Source organism: Chlorocebus sabaeus, chromosome 22 (genome assembly GCF_047675955.1).
Source record: "Chlorocebus sabaeus isolate Y175 chromosome 22, mChlSab1.0.hap1, whole genome shotgun sequence".
In the NCBI taxonomy this organism is placed as follows: domain Eukaryota; kingdom Metazoa; phylum Chordata; class Mammalia; order Primates; family Cercopithecidae; genus Chlorocebus; species Chlorocebus sabaeus.
In genome coordinates this window covers 99,634,692-99,655,504 of record NC_132925.1, presented here as the reverse complement: position 1 = coordinate 99,655,504, position 20,813 = coordinate 99,634,692, and the positions used below count along the sequence as shown (strand labels likewise).

General features: G+C 41.4%; 1 protein-coding gene across 2 annotated transcripts in view; it reads left to right on the top strand.

Annotated features, from left to right (window-relative positions):
- Nucleotides 1-20,813, top strand: part of MYRIP (myosin VIIA and Rab interacting protein) — a 403,697-nt gene that overhangs the window by 336,822 nt on the left and 46,062 nt on the right. For both annotated transcript variants that reach the window (XM_007983730.3, XM_007983733.3), the window contains 2 exons: nucleotides 190-827; nucleotides 18,290-18,529. In XM_007983730.3, the coding sequence (XP_007981921.3) occupies nucleotides 190-827; nucleotides 18,290-18,529 (878 nt within the window). The remainder of the gene's footprint in view (nucleotides 1-189; nucleotides 828-18,289; nucleotides 18,530-20,813) is intronic.

The window sequence follows — 20,813 nt, the reverse complement described above, 5'->3', positions numbered from 1 at the left end:
CTTTCAGGGGATTCCTCGGGGAACTTTGAACTCTGCGCACCAATTGGGTTTGCCCTCCTGGGCTTCCCAAAGGCAACTGCTCTCCAACACCCCCACAAGCCACTCTTGGGGAGGTAACAAGTGGCAACCTCATCTTGCATTAAAGTGACAACAGCCCCTCTCTGCTTTCTCTATCTTCTCCATCCACAGACCTGGCCCCAGTTTTACAGAGCCCCGACGGGAACTGGGTGGCCCTGAAGGATGGCGCTCCGCCCCCTACCCGACTACTGGCCAAACCTAAGAGTGGGACATTTCAGGCCCTGGAGGTGGCCTCCAGTGTGGCATCTGCCTACGATGAGATGGGCTCCGATAGCGAGGAAGACTTTGACTGGAGTGAGGCCTTGAGCAAGCTGTGTCCCAGGTCCCAGGGCCTGCCCAGGAACCCCCAGCCTCAGCCCACACAGGCCCAGAGCACTGACCAAGGCCCCATAGCTGCCTCCCCATCCTCCGCAATCTCCCCCAACCCTGAGGCCATGTGCTCCGACTCGGAGACTTCCTCCGCGGGCTCTTCCCGAGAAGTTGGACACCAGGCCAAGCTGTCCTGGTTGCAGAGGAAGGCCCCCAGGAACCCTGCAGCCGAGAAGATGCACCTGCAGGGAGAACTGGACGTGAACTTCAACCCCCAGGTGGCCAGCAGGGAGACCTCAGACAGCAGCGAGCCGGAGGAGGCCCCCCACACCACAGACCGGCGGGCCAGGAGGTGGAGAAGAGCCCGACTGGGCTCAGAAGAGCCAAGCAAAGAACCATCTTCCCCCAGCGCCCAGCTCCGGGATCTGGACACACGTCAGGTAATGGAAGTGCACACGTGCAAATGCACACACACTCTATTAGGTAAGATGTGCCCTCCTCCAAGCACAAGTGGCATGGAGTCCTGGGTTTGGAATCCACAGACCCAGATTCTCGTCTTGGTTTTGCTGCTAAGTAGCTGAGTCACTCTAGACAGGTCACATCAACTCTTTGGGACTCCACGTCCTCTTTGGAGATGATGGCCTAGAATTCAAAGTGTGGTTTGTGAAGTATGGCCCCCAGACCAGCAGCATCAGCACCACCAGGGAACTCATTAGAAATCTGCCAAATTGGAGATTCTGGGCATGGGACCCAGCCGTATCTGTTATAACAAGCCCTCCTGGCGATTCCACTGTGCACTCAAGTTTAAGAGCCACTGGCCTTGGGTTTAGGGTTGAGGGATCTAGAGTCAGACTGCCTGGGTTCAGATCCAACTGTGTGGCCTTGGACAAGGCATCTCTCTAGTTCTCGGTTTCCTCATCTGTAAAATGAAGATGATATTAGAACCCACCTCAAAGGGTGTTCGTGACAAGTGAAAGAGATGTTTACAAAGAGCTAAGCTCTGTCTGAGATTGACACTAGGGCTCAGTAAACATTATTTCAATATTCTGTGATTCTTTAGTCCACATCAGTCCCCTTCTCTGGATCCTCGGTGGTTCTTCCCACATGGTTTAGTTCAAAACAAATGTGATTAAAGCCATGAATTTTCTCCCTTTAAAAATGCACTTGTATAGACACACACACTCACACATGCACAAATGGTCTTGCTTACTATTTCAGATAATTCATGGGCTCCCAACCAGACTAACTTTATATTCTCTACACCCTGCTCATTCCCAGCCTTGTGCCTTTGATTGTGCTATGCCCTTGCCCTTGCCCCCACCTCTTCTGGTGAAGACCTGCACATCACTGTCAACCCAATATCAAACCCTTGTGGAGCCTAGCTGCCATGCCCTATACTCTTAGTTTGGCCAGAAACTGTCCCCTGTGGCTGCAGACAACTCATGCAGGTCCAAAGATATGGTCCAAGATTTCACCAGTGTCTTCTACAAGATCTTCTGTGAATGCCTCAGCCACATCCCTGGTCCTGAGGCCCCCATAAAGACAATTGAGGACTCAGGTCCTCAAGCCATAGAATTTGGTATCAGCCCTGATTGACCTGCTAACATATTGCCTAGAAAAGGTCTTTTATTTAGTCCAAGCACCCATTTTCTCCTCCGCAAAACAGAAGGTCATTAAAAATCTGTCTCATGGGATTGTTATGATCATAGAATAAAAGTAAAAAGTTTGGTTCAAGTGTAAATCATCATTATCTAGCTCAAGTAGAGACTGTTGTCCAGAAACATGGAATGACTGCCTCAAGGGATACTCTTGAGAGTTCGCATGATTCACTTGCAGGTGTAAAATGTCACATCTCCACCTCAATTAGCTTTCTATTTATTCTGAAGTGGCTTGAAATTTGTCTTCTACTGCTAATCTTTGCAAGGCATTGATGGAGAAGAGGCACTGCCTCTGCCTCCCAGGGAGTGACCTTGAGCTAGTGGCAGTACCCACTCCTCTCCACTAGGTGGGGATGGTGCTGCACTTCCAGAGACATCAAAACTCTGATAGGTTATTTTTGGTTAATTATTATTATTATTATTTTTTAATGCAGGGTCTCACTGTGTTGCCTCATGCTTCTACATAGTAGCCTGTATAGAAAATGGGGAATAAGCTCCTCCCTGGGAGGGGCCTGTAGTATGGTAATGGGAAAGTTCACCAAGCTCATCTCCAACTCAGGCATCTCCGGATCCAACCAGTTTTTGTTTTTCCTGGACTGAGCTTTTTCCCGGAACTTTTTGAAACAATAAGAACTAAAGGTGCAACAGTAACATGTGGGTCTTTAATTTTAAAATTGACTTGCCAAATTAAGCTCCCAAAACCTCATAGCAATTTGCATAGCCATAACAATGTGTGAGTATGTTCTCTCACGTTGTCAACAATAGTGTTGTCAGTCTGCTAAATTTTTGCCAATTTTATGTGAAGAAAAAAAATTCCCTTTGGCTAACATTTTCATAATTACTACTGAAATTGAGCAATTTTTCCTGTGTTTAAAGCTATTTGCACTTTTCTTCTTTTGTCCATCCCACTAGCCTTGATAAGCAATTTACATTTTTTTTAATCTGTTATTTTATTGGACTATTTGTCTTTTTCTTACTGATTTTTAGGAATTAGTTTTATTTTCTAATTGTATAATATATTTTAGTTCTTTGATGGTTACACGTGAAACTATTCTCTCCTTGTCTGTCACTTTTGCCTTAAGTATATTTTACATACAAAAATTTTTGTTCATAAAAATTTATCAGTTATTTTTGGTTATTATCAGTTATTTCCTTTATTATTTTTGTATTTGGTGCCTTAAGGCCTTAAATTTGCAAGGTTATAAGGATTTTTTTCCAATTTTTTCCTAATCCTTTATAGTTTTCTATTTTCAGTTTAGTCCTTTAGACCATCTGTACTTTATACTTCTGGGTGATATGTGATAAGATCTAAACTTCAAATTAAGAATTTGTCACAAAATTATTATTAAATAATCTATCATCCACTGGTTTCAGATGCCCCTTTAGTATATTTTAACCTTTTATTTCTATAAACCTGTTTTATTTTTTACTTTCTATTTTGTTCCATTGATCTAGAAGCCTATTCCTTCACAAATACTATTTTATTTTAATTATAATAACTTTATAATATATAATGCTATCTGTTGGACAGTCTTCTCTTCACCATGTAGATTTTTAGAAAATGATATCATTTTCTAAAAGCATTTGGGCTTTTCTCAGTCCTTCATTTAAATGATTTGTTAAAATCTGCTCAAGTTGCAAAAGTCTTTTTAAGTTTTGATTGGAATTACATTAAATATATGTATCTACTTCAGAATAATTGATATCTCTGTAATATTAAGCCTTTCCTATCAAGAATGTAGTACTTATTTCCATTTATTTACTTTACAGTGAAGTTTTATAGATTTTTTTCAACGCTCTCATAGTTTCTTGTCAAGTAATTTTTAATTGTCTTATACATTGTGTTGATATTGTAAATGAGATTTATTACATGTTCTAATTGCTTCTTGCTGGTGTATAGAAACTGTTAATTTCATGTTTACATTTTATAACTTAGTTCCCTAACGGATTCTCTTCTCAGTTCTGGTAGTCTTTTGGGTGATCATCTTAGCTAGTCCAGATAGATAATCATATTGTCAACAAGTAATGACACTTATCTTTTCCTTTCTGTCATGTATACTTATTTCTCTTTCTTGTTTTATTGCCTTGGTGACAACTTATGCTACACTGAGACATAGTAATGACATCTGGCACCTTGCCTTTGTCTTGCTGCTACCCTTAGTGACCTGCTTCCAGTGTTTCACTATTAAGTGTCATGCTTGCTCTAAGTTTATTAGGTACTATCAAAATGAGAAATTGTCTATTCCTAACTTACTAAACAATTTAAATCAGGAATGGGACTGCTTTTTGGCAGTAGATGATCATAGACTTTTTCTTTTTTCTTTTTATTACATTTTATTTTATTTTCGAGACAGTGTTTTGCCCTGTCACCCATGCTGGAGTGCAGTGGCACAACGGCTCACTGCAACTTTGACCTTCTGTGCTCAAGAGATCTTCCAGCCTCAGCCTCCCAAGTAGCTGGGACTATAGGAGTTCATCACCATGCCCAGCTAAAATTTCTTTTTATTCTTCTGTAGAAACAGGGTCTTGCCATGTTGCCCAGACTGGTCTTGAACTCCTGAGCTTAAGCAGTCCTCCCACCTCAGGCTCCCAAAGTGCTGGGATTACAGGCATGAGCCACTGTGCCTGGCCAGCTTTTTTTTCTATAATCTGTTAATGTTGTAAATCATATTAATAGATTTATCAATTTTGAATCATCTTTTCATTTGTTGCATAAATTTTACTTATGATTTTTTTAATAAAAATCAGATTCCATTTGCTTGTTTCCATTTTGATGCTATCTCGTTCAGTTTGGTATCAGGTTATACTAATAACATGGCAAGGATTCTCTATTTTATCTTATTTTTAGAACACGTTATATGACATAATAATTTTCTGAAAGTTTGGGAGAATTCACCTTTTAAGCTATCTAGGCCTGCTGCATCTTTATAGGGGCAGATCTTTTACTTTATAGATTTCTTCTTTGGTTGTTAAACTATTTAGATTTTGTAACTCTTCTTAAATCCACTTTAGTAATTTACATTTTCATAGGCAATCATCTATTTAATCTAGATTTTCAAATGTATTGATATAATATTATATCTAATATTCTTATCATGTTTTAAAAAAAATTTCTCTGCACTATAGTTAGGCATCCTTTGGTTTATAGATTTTTTTCTCTCTCTTGCTCTCATTCTCATTCTCTATCATTTCCTCTTTTCTTACTTGAACTTATTGGTCTTATTTTTTTACTGGTGTTTTTGAAGAACCAGCTGTTACTTTCATTCATTAATCCCAGGGATTTTTTTATTTTTCTTCCTAGTCCATTAATTTCTACTTTTATATTTATTTATATATAACATATTAATAATATATATAATAAAATATAAATATATACTTTTATATTTATTAATGTCTTCTTTTTACTTTCTTGTTTTTACACATGTTTTTCTATATATTCTGATATATATATTTCCAATATAGCTAATGAATTTTCCCTCAAATTCAGTTTTGTTTCCACCCCGCTAGCTTTGATATGCAATGTGCCCACTGTCAAACTTTTCCAAGTAATTGGTCATTTCCAATGTAATTCTCATTTTAATCAAATTAAGTTAGTGAGATGGATAACACTTTGATTTGTTTTTGCATTTTGTTTTGGTTTTGTCACTAATTTTTAGTATGCATTATCAATAATGAATATGGCTTACATAATCGCTAATGTTGGGAATTTGTTGAGACTGCATTTATGATTTAATAAATGGTCAGTTTTTGTGAATGTTTTATGTGTGTTTGGAAGGAACGCATGTTCTCTGTTTTTTGGAGACAAAACTGCATTTGTATGTATGCATTGTTCTGGGCATTAACAAGACAAGGTCCTGTCTCTTGAAGCTCACATTCATTTCCCTTCATTTGTCTAATTTCCCATTACTGTTGTCTTCATTGTTCTGTAGTTTTCTTAATTCCTGTCTTTTTAGAGGCTTGTGAAGGACTCATGTTAGGAGACGCAAAAGTACATCTGTCATCTCACTCCCTGCTAGATGCTTCACCTCATGGGCCAGGATTAGCAGATGAAGCCAGCTGAAAGCAGGAGTCCTTTCTCGCATTCTCTACCTTATCCCTGGCCTCACTCACTTGACACGTACCTTTGCACACTGAGCCTCTATGCCAGGGGTCCCCAACCTTTTTGGCACCAACGGTTTTGTGGATGACAGTTTTTCTATGGATTGCGGCAGGTCGCGGGAGGTGAGGGATGGTTTCGGGATGAAACTGTTCCACCTCAGATTATCAGGCATTAGTTGGATTCTCATAACGAGTGCACAACTCTTGTCCCTCACATGTGCAGTTCGCAATAGAATCTAATGCCACCCCTGATCTGACAGGAGGCAGAACTCAGGTGGTAATGCTGGCTCACCTGCTGCCCACCTCTTGCTGTGCAGCCTGGTTGCTAACAGGCCAATGGCCAGTACCAGTACCCCTGGGTTGGGGACCCCTGCTCTATGCAATCCATAACATAAACTGCTGAACACACTCTTCTATCCTCCTAAACCCAACCCCCTGATGGACATAGATGGACTAAAACCCCATCTCTTTTGAATATTAATTCTGCTGTTGCAGAATTAATGCAAGTGTAATTCTATAAGTCTAGACTTCAAATGCAAGTCTATGCCTGCTTCTGTGTTTTCAGTTTTTCTGCAGTCTTTTGTCTTCCCATTTCACCTTATCCTGTAGTCTGTTAGTCTAAGTGCTGAACTCTTATAGCTTTTTCCACCTCTTAATTGAAAACCTGTATTATTACTCTCTAATGAGAATGCAAAACTGCTACCAGACACTGTGTCCTGATTGTTAGTAAAATTCACATGATGCCTTCAGGCTAACTTGTTTCCTTCTCTCTGCAGTATTTTTCCATGGGTTCCACATTAACTTTTCCTGTTAGCAGTTCTTAAATGAGGATAATGCTATCCCCACCCTCGTTGTTTGCCAATATCTAATGCCCTCAAATCATTTCCACTCCACTAGCTTAAGATAGGGGATTTTTGTTACTCTTACTGCCTCACATTATGCTTCTCTGATCAGATGACTAAGAACCTAGCCACAGTATTGAATATATAGATAATGAATGAATGAATGAATTAGAAATAACAGACACCATCACACACTTTGCATGGTTTTTGTAGTCTCTACCCCAGAGCTTACGTTTTATCACTACACCTCCCAGGATGCAACATGGTGCCATGGCTAGTTCTTCCTCCTACCCACCTAAATGTTTTAGGGTAAATACATTTTCTAAGTAGCTATAAAACAGGGAAGCACCGAGGGGAGTTGGAAGTGAGCTTCTCTTCGGATGCTTAAAAAGTTCCACTACCACAATAGAAGGCTCAAATGTTGTGTTTTTGTTTGTTTGGTATTTGTTTTGCTTTGTTTTATGGTGAGCACTTACCTTAATATTTCTGGACCAAGATTAGAGGTTGAGAGAATATTGGGAGGAGGGTCAACAATTATTGTGACTACTTAGAAAAGGTAGAGAGTAACTGGATCTCCAAGTGCACTCACGAGCCTTCTATTTAATAAAAAATTTCCCCATTCATTTACTGGCAACAAATGGACTTTGGTGGCTTTTTAGTGTTGTGGGTTTTCATCTTTTTCTATATCTTCCCACACAGTTTTGGTGGAAATTTTGTGTAAAAGATGTCTGCCAGATACCATTTTAAAATGGAAACCTGCTGATTAATTTTTTGTTGATTGAGGCTTCGGGATCACAGGAGGCTGCTATTTTAATTTCCTCCAATGTTTCATTTTTGGTTATATTCATTAGCAAAACCTGTTTTCTTGGAGTAAACTTTCTCCCGCCTAGCATTCTAGATTCTAATTATTCTTTAAAAATATGTTGAGTCTTGCCATAGTGAGAAACTACCAGTTCTTTATAACTAATCATCTGTAAATATTCCTTTATTTAATAGGTTTATGCCTTGCTCCAGAAATAAAGTGGCTTACGTAAATATGAACAGGGGAAAATAAAATAAAAATATAACAATGAAAAGGAGGACAAAGGGAAAATCAGAATAGAAAAGATAAGATGAAGCAAGAAGTAATGATAATTTACAAAATTGATGGAATGACTCTTAGGTGAGAGATACCAAAAATTTGTCCCTGAGTTTCTTTTTTTTTGTTTTCTTTTGAGACGGAGTCTCGCCCAGGCTGGAGTGCAGTGGCCGGATCTCAGCTCACTGCAAGCTCTGCCTCCCAGGTTCATGCCATTCTCCTGCCTCAGCCTCCCGAGTAGCTGGGACTACAGGCGCCCGCCACCTCGCCCGGCTAGTTTTTTGTATTTTTTAGTAGAGACGGGGTTTCACCGTGTTAGCCAGGATGGTCTTGATCTCCTGACCTTGTGATCCGCCCGTCTCGGCCTCCCAAAGTGCTGGGATTACAGGCTTGAGCCACCGCGCCCGGCTTGTCCCTGAGTTTCTAGAAGACAATAGAAGGAGGGTGACATGAGCAGTTCCCCAAGTCATGGAAGCTCTAGCAGAATAATAAATCCATTCCTTAAAGGATGCTGCTCCCGGAGCTGAAATCCAAGAGAAACTCATCCTGTGGATCCTTGTGGAGAGGATGGAGACCACAGCAGCCCCTGCTCTAAACTGCTTCCATGGATTCACACTTGGGACTGCTTCTCATAATATCACTCAGTGTTGACCAATACATCACAGCGGGCACTGTTCAATTAAGTTCAATTAAGTCAGGCTGATGAGGGGCCAAAATGCACTGACCTCTGCTGTCCGGGCTGCTCCAGGATTAAGTGTGGGGATATGGAGAGCAGTGGAAGGCTGCCTCCCCATGGCTCCCCTCCCTGTTTTATGAGTGTTGTAGAGCTCTGTATTCGAGGGGATGCTCTCTGACAAGTGCTTATGAGGCCACGCATGTTGGCAGTCAGCTGAGTTGGACGTAGTAGTGACACTCCCCTGAGAACACTGGGGCTCCCAGAAGGTTCGCCTGCCTCTGAAGTGTACCAAGTATCCCCAGGCAAGGCCTTAAAATCTACTCAGAACTGTATTGGAATTATTTCCAGTACACAGACCAAAGGGTAATCATTCCCCTCTGCCCTTCAATTCTCCACCCTGATTTTCAAATATGTTTAGGCATAGAGGCTTCCCTTAAATGAAATCTAAAGAGAAGGCAGGCGAGTGCACTTTCACTTGTACCAAAGGTTGTATCTCCCACAAAAATAAAAATAAAGAGGAGACAAATCATAATACGGCTAAAAGCAGAGCTGCTCTGAGGCGCAGTTGTTCCCTCATTCCTCACCATTTACCTCCACGTCCACAGCAGCCCAGCAAGCACAAACAATAACCTGGAAGGACTTTAGAGCAAGTATGACCAAATACCCCTCAGAAGAAAAATCTTAGTCACATGTCTGTCAACTGATTTCACCTGGAGCACAAGAATTGCTAGGAGTGCCTTCCAAGATAAACTGGTTGCAGAGAACATGTCTAGAAAATGAGACACTTGCTGAAAAACAGTGCTTCTTACATTTTCTTTTTGTTATAGGCCCTTTCGAGAACCTAATGAGTACGCTAGGTCAGGGTATCCAATCTTTTGGCTTCCCTGGGCCACAGTGGAAGAAGAAGAGTTGTCTTGAGTCACACATAATATACTAATGCTAACGATAGCTGATGAGCTAAAAGAAAAAGAGCAAAAAAAAAATTGGTAATGTTTCGAGAAAGTTTATGAATTTGTATTGGGCTCAATGCAAAGTCATCCTGGGCCACATGGGGCACAGGTTGAACAAGCTTGCTCTAGGTCTTCTCTCTAGGAAGGAAAAAAATGTGCATAAATGCAACAGAGTTTTATATTCAATCTTGGGGAGTACTGGGAGCCTGTCTGGAGCCTCTCTATACAGGACTTTTAAATAGGAGTCTGTTGGATATTAAGGATTCTCCACTGAAAATGATCACTTTATTGTAGCAATGGTTAAATTATTTGGGGCCTTCTTTTAGGAGACATTAAATAGCAGGGCTAACTATCAACTATGGCTTTTACTTGTATGTAGCAATAAAACCATGTCAATTCCATGAAAGAAAATGTTGAGTTCTCTATTCCATATGGCAGGGACCCAAGCCCCGCTCATTCAAATGGATAGCAAGTCATTCAGGGCCAATGCAGAGAAAGGGGTCTAGGGCACACTCAGTCCCTTCATCCCAACCCCTGCCCTGCGTGTCATCATGTGATTGCCAGGAAATCCTCCTGCTGACCCTGGCTCTCACACTGGCATTAAGGCCCAGGTTCTGAATCACCACCAAAATTCATGGATCGCATGACTTAGTCTATGCCTATCACAATCCTGAGTCAAAGAAAAATCGAAAGTGAAACCCACTACTAGTGCTGCTTTATTCCTAACAGATTTCTCCACAAAGCGACAGAACAATTGTGGCCAGTATGAAAATAATTGTGTCTTAATGATGCCTAATATTTCATTATTGGAACGCTAAGCATGTGGGAGTTATTTATCTGACTGCTCAAGGTCATCGCAAAGGTGTGACTGCAAAAATTCAAAAACTTGCCACCTCAGGCATACATGGGTTAAATTTGCCCATTCCTCATGTAAACATTCACCTGGAAAGCCCAGACTAGCAATTTTCTAGATATTTTATATGGAATTGCCATAATTCTGGGGAATAAGTGGTTGCCCTTTCAACAAATAGCATAGTCTAATTCCATCGGATAGGAGATTAGCAATGCAAAAACAGAGAGGAGGTGCAGATACCAGCAGTCAGGAGGTTTTGGCTCCGAGAGTGGGAGTTGTGCCCCAGATTAGATTCAGACTTGTTTGTTTTTTAATGTAATAATATAAAGGACTCAGAAATCATGGAATCTATATACCAAAGCAACTGATCTGTAATAATAAAAGCTAAAAAATAAGCCTTCCAGATGACATCCTGGTGCTAAGATTTCATTACATCCTTCACCAAATTCATCACCAGGTAGTTAGTCCCCATACCTTCTGTGCAATTCCACCAGCTAGGTAGCTCCTTCCACGTGATGGGTTCTCCATGAGAGAACCTTGAGAGACTCTCTTTGAGGCAATAGGAAATGTATTATAATATTAATTTCTATAAGATTCCAGATGGTGTCTTTCCATTTCCACTGTGTGAAGCTGACTAAGGGTTTGGTGTATATTTGTGTATGTGTCTGGCTGCTATCACACCAATTATAAGGAAAACAAATGCCTTATTCACAGCATGTGAATTAGACTAGTTTTAGGTGAACAGCAATGCATTGGAAGTGGGAAAACTTCTACCTTAGACACCAGGGACAGAAACGTTCTAAGTCCTCTGGGAGAGACGGATCAGCTGCAGAGTCCAGCAGCCCCATGGCTCATCCGCTGTCTCCAGCCTCTGAATAGCTGTGCCAAAGGATTGGCAAGGAAAACTATGTACATTTGCCACACTGAGTGCCCTAGAGTCGTTTAACCTGTAAGTTGGAGCTTTTCTCTGAAGTCTACTAAAATAAAATCTAAAAGCAAGCTGCAGAAAACTTGGTTTTTTAGGTCAGGTTCAGTATCTTTCATCAACAGGAATGAGGAGAGCCACCAGGGCACAAGGATATATTCAACAAAGGTTAACATGTGACTGTTGAAAGTTATCCCTTATCTGGACTCTTTTTTAAAAGGTGGAGAAAGCCCAGAGCCTTGCCTGCCCTTTGCCTCCTGAAACAACCTGGCAGGTGAAAGACAGCCCTATGAAAAACTTTCTGAGACTGGGATTGCTTTTTATGAGAAAGAGGATGAGGCTAAATAGGAGAAAAAAAATTTTTTAATTACAATAGGCTAGATTTCAGTATGCACAGATCACTGGGGTTACTGAGGTAAAGATAGTATTCTAAGGAAATCTCAGGGTATTCATCTCCAGAAAGAATTCTAGAAAAATTATCTTCTCACTCCTTTAAGTATTCCCTTTTGTGAAACAAGAGGTTAAACTCCTTGCCTCCTGGGTTCTCTCCCTGCTTCATGGCTCTGCTGTTTTCCTTTTAGTGGGCACGGTTTAATTTGAAGCATCCAGTCTTGTTTTGGTGTAAGAGAAGAGCTTGGCCTTCAGGGTCAGGTCACCTTCAGCTCAGCTATCCACTAGTGTGACCTTGGACAGTACACACAGCCTTTGTCCTCATCAATACAGAGGGAACTGCTGGGATGCCTGAGTGTGACATTCCGTGCACAGTGCCCTGTAGAGCGTGCACGCACACAGTGTGCTCGGCAGTGAGAAATGTCTCGTTCCTTCCCCCACCACTCAAATCCCCATCACCTCACCTCCATTTATTTATTTATTTATTTATTTATTTATTTATTTAGAGACTGAGTCTTGCTCTGTCGCCAGGCTGGAGTGCAGTGGTGCAATCTTGGCTCACTGCAATCTCCACCTCCCAGGTTCAAGCGATTCTCCTGCCTCAGCCTCCAGAGTACCTGGGATTACAGATGCATAATACCACACCCAGCTAATTTTTTTTGTAGTTTTAGTAGAGACAGGGTTTCACCATGCTGGCCAGGATGGTCTCAATCTCCTGACCTCGTAATCTGCCCACCTCAGCCTCCCAAAGTGCTGGGATTACAGGTGTGAGCTGCCATGGCTGGCCTTCCTCCATTTATTTCTATTCTCGTGTTTCTTAAGCTGAAGAATTCAATAATTTCCTCAAGAATTTTTAGAAGACCTCCAGTTTGAGAAAGTTTGCATTAAATTTTAAATACTGTCAATTTAAGAAAAATGTTGGCACCACCCTAAATATAAATGCAGATATAAGAATGGAGATCTTACACACATGGCAGCACCTAGCCGTGGGGTCGAGGCCTGGGTAATCCAGAACATGCCTCTTTTTTCAGTGATCAATGAGATGAAAAGCAAAATTTAAGGTTATTGTAAAGAACTTGCACACCACTGAAAACATATTAGAAGTTTCTTGTTTAAGAAACTATACTGACTTATCTTAGGAGTATTCCATCGTTAAGTGTTTAAAGATATGCATTTCTGTTTAGCCAGGGTCTCCAAGTTCCATATATATATATATATATATATATATATATATATATATATTTTTTTTTTTTTTTTTTTTTTTTTTTTGAGACAGAGTCTCACTCTGTCACCCAGGCTGGAGTGCAGTGGTACGATCTCAGCTCACTGCAACCTCCATCTCCTGGGTTCGAGCAAGCACATCCGGCTAATTTTTGTATTTTTAGTACAGACAGGGTTTCACCATTTTGGCCAGGCTGGCCTCAGACTCCTGACCTCAAATGATCCACCCACCTCAGCCTCCCAAAGTGCTGGGATTACAGACATGAGCTACCATGCCTGGCCACACACTACATTTAAGTGTGCAAGGAAGAGGCAACTTTTTGTTCTTTAGTAACTGCCTTAAACTTCCCCATTCACCTCCCCAATCTGACTAGCTAGGAATGTAAATCAACCAATTCAAAGAAAACTTGGCCTCTTGTGATTTGAATTATTTTCCTTTTTCTTTCCATTTAAACCTGCCTTTCCTAGGTAAATAATCAGTCCTCCAAACCCTCCACTTTCTCTGCCTTCGCTGTCTTGGAGAGCATATTGGGGAGCTTGCAGGGTCCTCGTGGCTGCGGGGCATCTTAGAGCTAAACAGTGTCCTCTGGGTCCTTACAGGACTCTGCAGTGATGGGGACCCTGCTCATCAGGTCATTTCTCTGCCTCACTGGCATCTGCTGCCAATGTCTAAGACCTGGGAACCTTGGTCTGTTCCCTGTCTGCTCCATTAGAAGCCAGCACCCCTTCCACAGGTGCCAGCATGGCTCTCACACATGTCAGCTACCTGGCCCTGGCTGTCCAACCCCAGGACAGCTACTTTATTACAGTGTCACCAGCAATCTTCTATGACTCTGCTTCTGGGTGCCCTCTGTGCCACACAGGTGCCAGGAGGGACCCTGGAGCCCCCTTCAGCCTCCCTGAGAAGCTCCTCATCAGGGGTGATTGTACTCTGATTCTGCTGCCCATATCATCATGGCGGGGGGGGGGGGGGCGGGTCAGAGGTCATAGGCATCCTACGAGGTTGCTTCTTTCTAGATTTCAATAGAAGTAGAAGTGAAATTTAGCTTTTCAACAGATTCATCTCTAGAAACCCTCTGTCCGTGTTCACAAAATCTGTCTTTTGAGCCTTTTGTTACCCTAAAGAGCTAATGGAGTGAACTGATCAATGATCTTTTGGTTCTGGATCTACATTCACCTTCCCTGGGGTAAAATGCTTATGGTTTAGCCTAAGAAAATGAAGACACAAGGGAATGCAGTTTCAATGGGAAATGAAAAGCACTGCTTTCTTGTTTTCAAAATAATGTCCCATTATACGTACAAATACCGCTTTATAAGTGGAAAGTTTGAGACACCACACCAGTGGGCAAGCAACTCTGATTTTCAGATTACTTAAAATGTTTTGTGCCCAGATACAGACATTGCTCATAATTATCCAGCTTGCCCATAAGGAATTTCATTCTTTCCCACCCCACCCTCTGCCCCTGACCCCCACCGCCCTCCCTGCAAAAGCTTCTCAGGATTCTCCACTGAGTTCATAATCTTCTCAGTGATCTGCTTAAGTCCCTCATTGTCCAACACAGTGAGTATGTTTGGTGTCTGGGTGAAGTTGTTGTGATAATCAGGGTCCCTTTTAAGTAGAAGAGCATTTTTGTTGGCTGAAGACTCAGCAGCACTCTTACTTTCTCTAAATTCTGGTTACCAGCTGGCTTTAAACACAAACCTCCTTACTGCTCCCTTCTCTGAATTCAACTGTAAGCTTCCAATGGCGTACATGTTCAACCAACATGTACCCATCTACTGTTGTCTTACTTAGGAAGTATTCTTATTGATAAGTATTCTTATCGGTATTTCTTAGCCTTTTGGGAGCACGGACCCCTGTGGAAATCTGATGAAAACTAATAATGCTCATCCTAGAAAAGTGTGCATGCATACCAAAGTTTGTGAACAATATCAGGGGTCCACAGAGGCCCATCCATGGACTCCATGTCAGCCAAGATCCCAGCGTAGCATTTACTGTCTCAGCTATCATGAAAATTATAATCAGCTCATGGGGGAAAATACGTGTGAGTTTATAACATAGGGCAGGGATTGCTTAACCCTTTGCAGGCTAAAAATACCTATTTTTCTCTGGAGATATAAATATTTGTTAATCTACTTGATGAATATTAGATGGCCAAATAATACTGTTATTTTTGAAGTTCTTGTGGCTTTTGATAATGATGCTTCCAGTTATGCTTATGGTATCTCATCTGGGCATCAGATCTGTGTGCATACGATTCGTCTTTCTGTGAACTCAAGAACCATCACTTAGCGTTATGATTCTTGCTGCTCCAATAAAACTTGAGGTATGTCTTGATAATCTTTAGGATTCCATTCTTTAAGATTTGCTCAGTTATCATCTATTCTAATTTCCCTTCCTGACAATATCCACCTTAACCAACCAGATGAGGGCCCTTCCTCTGAGTATCATCAAACCCTTACATGTGGTTATTCTGTTTCCCAGTATGTTACAATTGTCTGGTTCAATGTTCCTCTCTCCATCACACTGTCAACTCCAATAGGGCAGGAACAGTGTCACTCCCACCTTTGAGCCCCAGTAAGCACAGTGCTCAGCACATAGTGGGTGCTCAATACGTGTTTGCTGGATGTGGACTGAATCACAATAATTCTTCATAATTTCTCATGATAAATAGACATGAAACGTAGACAAATCATGTTAAGCAGGTTTCATCTTTTGGGTTAACTATTTTAGCCTTGTAAATTAGTCTTTCATGGTCTGTATATTCAAGCAATAATTAGGCCAAAGCTTAATATTAATAAAAGTAAACTAGAGTTAACATGAATTGACAGCTCCATGTGTAGAGATGATAAGAGAAGGTCACCAGGGCTGAGTCTGTAACCAGTTGCTGATTTCCTAGCTAATTTAGTGCATACTACAACAGTAGCAGAAAATCTATTTGATAGTTAAAACTCTATTTCTTAGACTGGTGTTTAACCCTCCACAGACTGACCCAGACCTGATTTTTCCATACCACCCGGCTCCTCACTCTCTCCACTTCTGAACCTTATACCTATAACTATGCAAGCAGCTTCATGGGCCCTGGGTCCTATTAGTCCTGCTGCTTCTACATCAAGAATGCCTGTCCTATTACAATGTATTAAAATGTTCCTCATATTTTGAGAACCTGCTCAGAGGTCATTCTTCCTGTGGACCACCTCCACATCCCAGGCAAAGGAACTCCCCCTTCTCAAGCTGCTAGGAGCACAGGTTACTTCACATGAGTCCCTCCCTCATCGATTCTCACTCGGGACCAGAAAAAAAATAATCACTTCTAATAGATGTTTTTCTCTTAATTATTCAGTGATATTTTTCATTTCTATATCATCTGTTTTCTGCTAATCACCTTTGGATAGACATCTGCCTTTAGAATTTATCCAATTACAAACTCTCTCAAGTAAAATTGATACAAAAACAAAGTATGAAAGAACGTATCACACGTCTTTTTAAAAAACAAGATATCCAGATTATTGTTGCAAAATGTTTTGTGATGAAGTCCTTCCTGTTGAATGAGTAACTGGATGAAAAGATCATACTTCTTTTTCATCCTTATTAATATTGTTGATAATATTTACTCATCAGTTCTTGAGCTTGAGAAAATTCACCTGGGACACTGTCATCTGAAGACTCTTAGTCTGAGAGTTCAATAATATAACCAATTTCACCATTATTGTTAGAATCTAGAGACCTGCTGTCCTCTTTGAATTCATCTTCTGAGTCATCTAATGATAGTGAAATGTTGTTCTCTGTCAGTTTTTGGAATTTTCAATTGTATGCAGTGAAAACTAAAAGCAGATTCAAAATAGTGATGATTTATGTCACTACTGAATCATCCTTCTAGGCAATTTCAATATTCTACTTATTTTTTCATCTTTTTTAAGCATAATTTGGAATAATTGGTGAGTAATGATGAAAAATAATTCCCTGGATGATGAAATAGCAAAATGTTTCAAAAGATAGGAAAAATAAGATCACAAAGATCCCATTATATATCTTAGATTTATAAAAAGGTCCAGTGAACCCATATGGTAATTGTAATGAGTTATATTTTATTTAAAAAATAAGTAAATTCTCTTCTTGTTCTTCAGAAGCCCTCTAAGAGAATAAAAGTTATAAAATATCAAACCCTAAAAATAGATAGAACAACTCCAAGAGGAAACTCAAAAAGTAAAATTGGGTCCAGTGACCCCAATGGTATGCCATATTATATACATATGAACACTTCAACATACATCTGTCTAACTGAAGGCCAAGAATAGAGTAAGAGTCACACTCTCTATGTCTTCCTGGAGTTCCCCAGGCCTAGTAAAGGCTTTACTCACAGAAGGAGTTTAGGAGATATTCAGCAAGTGGAGAGTTGGAGCAGGAGATATAATCATTAAGGGAATGTCAAACAATATTCCTTACATATGTGCAAGGTCCTTGTACCATCTCGAAATCTAGGCCCTTTGCCTAGAATATTGTTCTTCCCTCTCTTCCTTTTAGCTGGGTGACTGTTAACTTTGAATCTCAATTCAGAAACAAAGCAGCTCCAAGCTCCCATGCTAATCAGTCATGGGATTAGGTCTGTGAATAGCTACTGCACTCCAGCCTTGGCAACACAGTGAGACCCTGTCTCCAAAAATAATAATTTATTGTATATTTGGAATGTTCTCAACACCAAGAAATGATAAATGTTTGAAATGATGGATATCTTAATTATCCTGATTTGATCTTTATACAATGTAGACATGTATCAGATATCACATGTATCCCATAAATATGTACAATTATTAGGTATCAATTTTTGAAAGTGAATATGGAAAGTTTTAGTGTGTCTCCTTCATTACAGAGCTGACCCAGGCAAGGACTGGTCAGGTTCTCCAAGCATCCTTTCACCAGCACAGTGCTGCCCATGGTGGGAGCTCAGAGAGTAGTCTGTGAATGAAAAAAAAAAAATTGAATTCAAACACTTTTCTGAGTAAAGAGGCTTACCTTCTCAAATTCATGCATTTGAGAAAGTAAAGGTAAAAACTAAAAGTCCATCTGAAAAGAAAACAGACCAGGTAAGAAAGCTGTTACTTTCCTAGACTATATGTTCCTATGTTCCTTTACTCAGGGGTTATTTGGAACAAGAGGCAACATGGCTGTAGCAGAGGGCTCCTCATCTCATGATTCTGGCTTTCATTTAGGTGTCGGATGATTTATCAGAGACAGACATCAGCAATGAGGCTCGGGACCCCCGGACTCCCACAAACACCACAGAGGAGAAACGGAGAAACAGGCTGTACGAGTTAGCAATGAAAATGAGTGAAAAGGAGACTTCTTCAGGGGAGGATCAGGAGTCTGAGCCCAAGACAGAATCTGAGAACCAGAAGGAAAGTCTGTCCTCTGAAGACAACAGCCAGAGCGTCCAGGACGAGCTGAAGAAGGTAAGGGCTGTGAAGCCACCTGCAGACAGCTCAAGCTTCTGCACTGGGGTGCTGGAGATTCTATATTGGTGCAGAGAGGTGCTGGGTCCCCAAAGAGCTCTCTCTAAAATGCCCAACCCTGTGCACTTAGGAGAGCCTAAGAGAACCCTTCTTAACTTGCACTGGGTGGTACAATCAGGAAAACAGCACCATGGAAGTTTCCCAAGAACTCTTGCCTTCCACTATCTTTCATCAAGACAGACCCTTGGCTTTGAGTCTGTGATTTAGTGCCCCTTATCCCTCTCACTGGTAAAAATCAGTGTTATTTCCTGCTCCACCCTCTCCCTGAGGAATTTTGCCCACGGATTGAGGTCATCTAGCCAACCCCTCTTTTAATCAATGATGAAGCTCTGCTCTATGCTATGGAGACTTTGTGTTCTGGATTGCTTCTCTCTGCAGTTTTCAGATTTTGGTTTGTTTGTTTGTTTTAGCCTCAGAATCCTTTTTCAAACAATCTTTATATGGAATCCCAGTATTTCACACAGAAAAAAAGTATTCCCGGCTTAGGGTCCCCAAAGCCCTAACCACTTGAGTTTCAGAACCACACTCCTCCTCCCCTTTTCCTACCCCCAGTAGCCCCTGAGTTGCAAAGGACACAGTTTGAAAACCACAGAAGATAAACCCAACCTCTGTCATAAAAGAATCCCACGCTCCTTCCCCATAGTCAGTGCTCTGCCACTGTCCTCCAGTATTGGGGTTTCCTCTACAGCTTCTCAAAGCACGTTTATGCTACTTTAGAGTCAGAATATCCCTGCCAGCCTCCGACGGAAGGGAACACACTAACATTTGTTGAGTGTCTCCTCTGTGTCTCCTCTGTGCGTGTGCCTGTACACATGTTCATTAGGTCCTTAAATAACCCGTTGAAAAAGAAGCAGGCCATTTTTGCAGAAGAAGAAACTGAAGCTGGGTCATTGAGGTCCTTACCAAAGGCTCACAACTAGTAAGTTTCAGAGCTAAGGCTGCCTCACAAACCTGCTTGGCCTTAAATCACAGACCCTTCCTTTACAATGAGCCAAAGATTCCATTTTATCTTCAGAGTGATGATTTGTTAGAGAGAAACCTCCCAGGTGTTTTCTGTGTCCCGAGTGTATACTGTGTAAACTAAGAAGTTGCTGTTAATGCACATGCATGGGTGAAGGAGCTGCCTTCATCTGCTCAGCAGCCAAGCTGGGGTCCTGTGGAGGAGGAATTGAAGACCATTACTGCTGAGCCCCTGAACCCTCCAACAAATTGAACTCTGTTTTTCACTTTTCCCATCCCACCCTCCATAACCGTCAAGTCCTCACCCATAAATATTTTCCCAGCTTGTCCATGAGGTGGAGAGTAGAGCTTGGTCTCCACGAGGAGCCCCTCACTGGGATATGGACTCCAACCTGTTGCAAATGGTAAAGGGCTCTGATCCTCTCTGTTACTTGAACTGATAACTGATGCCACATTACAGTCAGATTTGTATGCTGGAGCTTAGAGCAAGATAGTATCTGGAGAATATCACATTCTTTCTTACAATGACTCTGTCTCCTACTGGCTTTGCTGCCTGATGGTCCCAAGGCTCTAAAAACTCTCACTGTACCAGTAGCATGCCAGGCTGAGTCATGCAACCTCACCCTTCATCATTCTGCAAGGAGCAACCTCCTTGAGGCACAGCCATCAATGTACGCTATTCTCCCCTGGGCAGAATGTAAGCAGAGAAAGAAGGAGCTACTGGGGGGACTTCCTGGGGACTTAGACAAGCGCCTCCATCCTGCCCTGGCCCTAATTAGGCAGGAAATTAAGAGAGTTGGCTTTATTCAGATTCCCAAATGTGTCAGCTTCTCAAAGTTCAAGTCTTGCCTTCCTAGTCTACCATGAATCAATGAATTAAATATTCAAACATATTCTTGTGCATGTAAAAATTCATATAGCCATATATATATGTGTGTGTATATATATATATATATGGCTGGGCATGGTGGCTCATGCCTGTAATCCCAGCACTTTGGGAGGCTGAGGTGGGCGGATCACAAGGTCAGGAGATCAAGATCATCCTGACTAACAAAGTGAAACCTCGTCTCTACTAAAAATACAAAAATTAGCCAGATGTGGTGGCGGGCACCTGTAGTCCCAGCTACTCAGGAGGCTGAGGCAGGAGAATGGCGTGAACCCGGGAGGCAGAGCTTGCATTGAGCCGAGATTGTGCCACTGCACTCCAGCCTGGGCAACAGAGTGAGACTCCGTCTCAAAAAAAGGAAAAGAAAAAGAAAAAGAA